The sequence below is a fragment of the Megalops cyprinoides genome, chromosome 7 (genome assembly GCF_013368585.1).
Source record: "Megalops cyprinoides isolate fMegCyp1 chromosome 7, fMegCyp1.pri, whole genome shotgun sequence".
Classification (NCBI taxonomy): Eukaryota; Metazoa; Chordata; class Actinopteri; order Elopiformes; family Megalopidae; genus Megalops; species Megalops cyprinoides.
In genome coordinates, this window is record NC_050589.1 from 491,917 (window position 1) to 496,704 (window position 4,788).

Consider the following 4,788-nt stretch of genomic DNA (forward strand, 5'->3'; position numbering starts at 1 on the left):
GGAGCCATACTCCACTTTCTCTCTCACTCTCCACCAGAGGGAGCCATACTCCACTCTCTCTCTCTCTCTCCACCAGAGGGAGCCATACTCCACTCACTCTCTCACTCTCCACCAGAGGGAGCCATACTCCACTCTCTCTCTCTCTCTCCACCAGAGGGAGCCATACTCCACTCTCTCTCTCACTCTCCACCAGAGGGAGCCATACTCCACTTTCTCTCTCTCCACTAGAGGGAGCCATACTCCTCTCTCTCTCTCTCTCTCCCTCTCTCTCTCTCTCAGTTATATATATATACAGTTTGTTTTTTGGTTTGTCTTTGAATAATGGAATTGGAAGGCAGTTGCTGCTGTAGCTTTGGCGTCTGCACTAGTGGGCGAAGCGTTTGGTTTCCTGCTGATTTTCATGGAATCATTCTGATTTTTCTCACTAAATTTACCTTCTATCAGCTGCCTCAAACTCTTCATTTCTTCTTTCAGCCATGTTTGTGCCACCAGCACCGGCTCATTTTCCAGGCAAGGCCGCCCCCCCCACCGGAATGTTTGGGAGCATTCCCGGGTATGAGGGGACCGTATCCGGAGAGGGAGGTGAGTGTGTGCGTCCGTCAAAACTGCCCAAACGCTAGGCTAAGAGGCGCAGCCAGTTACGTCACCTCTGTGTTTTCTATTGTGTTCAATAATCACATGGAGTTTTATTCTGCCAATTTGTCTCAATCATTCATGTGTGTGGAAGCAGCACCTTTATGCATGTTACTGTGTGTTTATCGGGAAAATAAGCAGGTGGATTCCTGCCCCCCCCTGCTCCTGCCTGTCCACCCCCCGCCCCCGGTCCAGCTGCCCCTCAGCCGAAGTGGAGGTGAGTTTCTGTTAAACTGGCTTCTGCTGTGGCCCCCACCTCACTGCAGACAATGTGTCCTAAGAGCCTCTTGTTCTTGTATGAGCGATTAAATATTTTATAGTTTTATTCCGTCATTATTGTAAAGACACCATAAAATCTTCAATGTTTTCCAAGAACTGTTGCCTGCCAACTGCTTCCTGCAACCTCATCTGAGCACCGGGGACCCCCAGATCATCCATAGCATGATCACCCCAAAAATGGCTCACCTGAAAACTCACACTGAGGGTTCCACACACCTCCCTCATGAGGTGTCAGCTGCCCCCCCCCTCCCCCATCCTGGATTTTCAGATTTGAATATGTATGGTGCCTAGCTGGTAGGATTTAGCCTTCTGCCACTACAACCAGTTTATGGGCAGCAAAAATGCAATAACTTACCTTTTGTATTTGCTAGTAAGCTATTCATTTAATTATAAAGCAATACATTTTAGCATGGTCATGTTTGAAGCATGTCATCCATTTGTCCATATAGAGGTAGGATCAGTTATAACTGCAACAATAGCAAGTTAACTGGCTATGTTGAATGCATTAGGCCTACGCACGCTGAAGATCACAAGAGGACCATTGTTCACATGCTGCAGTGACACAGGGATGGCTCTGTAAATGTCCTCTTCCTTACCTGTGAACCATTCAATAGGAGTTAGGAGCTGCTGAAGGCTCTGAGTGTGTGTTATGAGTTTGCTGAAGGCTCTGAGTGTGTGTTATGAGTTTGCTGAAGGCTCTGAGTGTGTGGTAGGAGTTTGCTGAAGGCTCTGAGTGTGTGGTAGGAGTTTGCTGAAGGCTCTGAGTGTGTGGTAGGAGCTGCTGAAGGCTCTGAGTGTGTGGTAGGAGTTGCTGAGCTGTTGGGATTTGCACAGTGTCTCCCAGATCTCCGAGGCTGAGGCGCGGGCAGCTCTGTGTGACTACGTCTCCAGTAAGTGTTGCTACAGCAACGAGCCAGCCAGGGAGAGTGTGATCACCGACATGGAGTCCTTCCACACCTACAGGGTAGGAGCCACGCCCTTCCTTCATAGCAAGACCTGCTGCAGCAGAGTGACTGTGCAGCTGTCGAACAGACGCCTGACCTCCACACACAACAAACAGACTGACTTTAGAACAGTCCTTACATCCAGCCAATCACTTTCTCTGAGGTTCATATTCTCATGAAACCGCTGACGTTTCATGTGTTTGTATAGCATGTCCTTGTTGTGATGTAGTGGAGTAGGTTTGGCTGGAGTGAGTCTGCTGAAAGCACAGCCTTGTGCTGCAGCTAAGAGGGAGGAGTTGTGCTGTGCTGTGATGTGTTGTCCTGTGCTGTGCTGGGAGAGAGGGGCTGTACTGGAGGAGGGGCTGTGCTGTGCTGTGCTGGGAGAGAGGGGCTGTACTGGAGGAGGGGCTGTGCTGGGAGAGAGGGGCTGTGCTGTGCTGTGCTGGGAGAGAGTGAGAGTGGCGTGGCTGTGCTGTGCTGTGCTGGGGGAGGAGTGGCGTGGCTGTGCTCATTCTGTCTGTGTCTCCCCTGCAGTATCGGCTGGAAACCTTCACAGAGTCCAGATCAACAGCATGGGCTGAAGAGCCATTCACTGGTAACTACAGACGCTACACAACACAGCACAGCACAATACAGCACAGCACAGCACAATACACAAAGCAGAGAAACCTAATCAGCACCACCCTAAAGAGCAGGACATGTTAGTGATGCCCTTACTGAAGAACGTCAAGCAGAGCTCATTCAGATTTGAGTGCATAACCGTCTGATGAGGAACCCAGTTACAAAGCCGCTTTGCTGGCCTGCTGCGTATGTGAAGCCTGTATGCTGCCCCCAGCCCAGCTCAGCGCACTGGGGCTTTCACAGCACCCTCACAATGAACATTTCCACGCTGATATGAAAGTCAGACTCACATATGGTCAATAACTGCCCCGCACCGCCCACCCCACCAGGCCAGCGGGTGGACGCCTTCACTCAACCCGCCCCGGCACCCTGGGATGTGCACGTCAAGGCCCCCCCCATGTTCCAGGACAGCAAGACCACCGTCGAGGTGCCCCACACCTCATCTGTCAAGGTAAGCGGTCATGAAGCGCAGGAGGGCGGGCGTGTGCTGCGGGCGTGTGCTCTGGGCGTGTGCTGCGAGCGTGTGCTCCGGGCGTGTGCTCTGGGCGTGTGCTGCGAGCGTGTGCTGCGGGCGTGTGCTCCGGGCGTGTGCTGCGGGCGTGTGCTGCGGGCGTGTGCTCCGGGCGTGTGCTGCGTGTGCTGCGGGCGTGTGCTGCGTGTGCTCCGGGCGTGTGCTGCGAGCGTGTGCTGCGTGTGCTGCGAGCGTGTGCTGCGGGCGTGTGCTGCGGGCGTGTGCTGCGAGCGTGTGCTGCGTGTGCTGCGGGCGTGTGCTCCGGGCGTGTGCTCCGGGCGTGTGCTGCGAGCGTGTGCTGCGAGCGTGTGCTGCGGGCGTGTGCTGCGGGCGTGTGCTGCGAGCGTGTGCTGCGTGTGCTGCGGGCGTGTGCTGCGGGCGTGTGCTGCGGGCGTGTGCTGCGGGCGTGTGCTGCGAGCGTGTGCTGCGTGTGCTGCGGGCGTGTGCTGCGTGTGCTGCGGGCGTGTGCTGCGAGCGTGTGCTGCGAGCGTGTGCTGCGAGCGTGTGCTGCGTGTGCTGCGGGCGTGTGCTGCGAGCGTGTGCTCCGGGCGTGTGCTGCGGGCGTGTGCTGCGGGCGTGTGCTCCGGGCGTGTGCTGCGGGCGTGTGCTGCGGGCGTGTGCTGCGGGCGTGTGCTGCGGGCGTGTGCTGCGGGCGTGTGCTGCGGGCGTGTGCTCCGGGCGTGTGCTGCGGGCGTGTGCTGCGAGCGTGTGCTGCGGGCGTGTGCTGCGGGCGTGTGCTGCGGGCGTGTGCTGCGGGCGTGTGCTGCGAGCGTGTGCTGCGGGCGTGTGCTGCGGGCGTGTGCTGCGGGCGTGTGCTGCACTCTGAGAGCGCTGCCTAAAATCTGCCCATCCGGACTCATGCAGGAGGCTGCTGTCCTCGGGTCATGCTGCTTGTGTTATGTTCTGTATGTGACTCATGTTACTTGTGTTAGGTCTTTTTGTTGGTGTAGTGTTACTCATGCTCGTTCCTGATGCCGTAATGCTCCTGATGCTGCTGTAATGTCTCTGGTGCTGGTGTGACGTTACTGATGCTGCTGTAATGATCCTGATGCTGCTGTAATGCTCCTGGTGCTGCTGTAATGTCTCTGGTGCTGCTGTAATGCTCCTGGTGCTGCTGTAATGTCTCTGGTGCTGGTGTGACGTTACTGATGCTGCTGTAATGCTCCTGGTGCTGCTGTAATGTCTCTGGTGCTGCTGTAATGCTCCTGATGCTGCTGTAATGTCTCTGGTGCTGCTGTAATGTCTCTGGTGCTGCTGTAATGTTCCTGATGCTGCTGTAATGCTCCTGGTGCTGCTGTAATGCTCCTGATGCTGCTGTAATGTCTCTGGTGCTGCTGTAATGTCTCTGTTGCTGCTGTAATGTCTCTGGTGCTGGTGTGACGTTACTGATGCTGCTGTAATGCTCCTGATGCTGCTATAATGTTCCTGATGCTGCTGTAATGTTCCTGGTGCTGCTGTAATGTCTCTGGTGCTGCTGTAATGTCTCTGGTGCTGCTGTAATGTTCCTGATGCTGCTGTAATGTTCCTGATGCTGCTGTAATGTCTCTGGTGCTGCTGTAATGCTCCTGGTGCTGCTGTAATGCTCCTGATGCTGCTGTAATGTCTCTGGTGCTGCTGTAATGTCTCTGGTGCTGGTGTGACGTTACTGATGCTGCTGTAATGTCTCTGGTGCTGCTGTAATGTTCCTGGTGCTGCTGTAATGTCTCTGGTGCTGCTGTAATGTCTCTGGTGCTGCTGTAATGTCTCTGGTGCTGCTGTAATGCTCCTGATGCTGCTGTAATGTCTCTGGTGCTGCTGTAA

General features: G+C 54.9%; 1 protein-coding gene across 1 annotated transcript in view; it reads left to right on the forward strand.

Moving 5' to 3' along the window:
• Positions 1 to 533: 533 nt before the first annotated feature.
• The window catches only part of LOC118780239 (protein SSUH2 homolog), a 9,432-nt gene continuing 5,177 nt past the window's right edge, over positions 534 to 4,788 (forward strand). The window contains exons 1-5 of the mRNA XM_036532648.1: positions 534 to 582; positions 829 to 850; positions 1,747 to 1,876; positions 2,391 to 2,451; positions 2,807 to 2,928. Coding sequence (XP_036388541.1) covers positions 534 to 582; positions 829 to 850; positions 1,747 to 1,876; positions 2,391 to 2,451; positions 2,807 to 2,928 — 384 coding nt within the window. The remainder of the gene's footprint in view (positions 583 to 828; positions 851 to 1,746; positions 1,877 to 2,390; positions 2,452 to 2,806; positions 2,929 to 4,788) is intronic.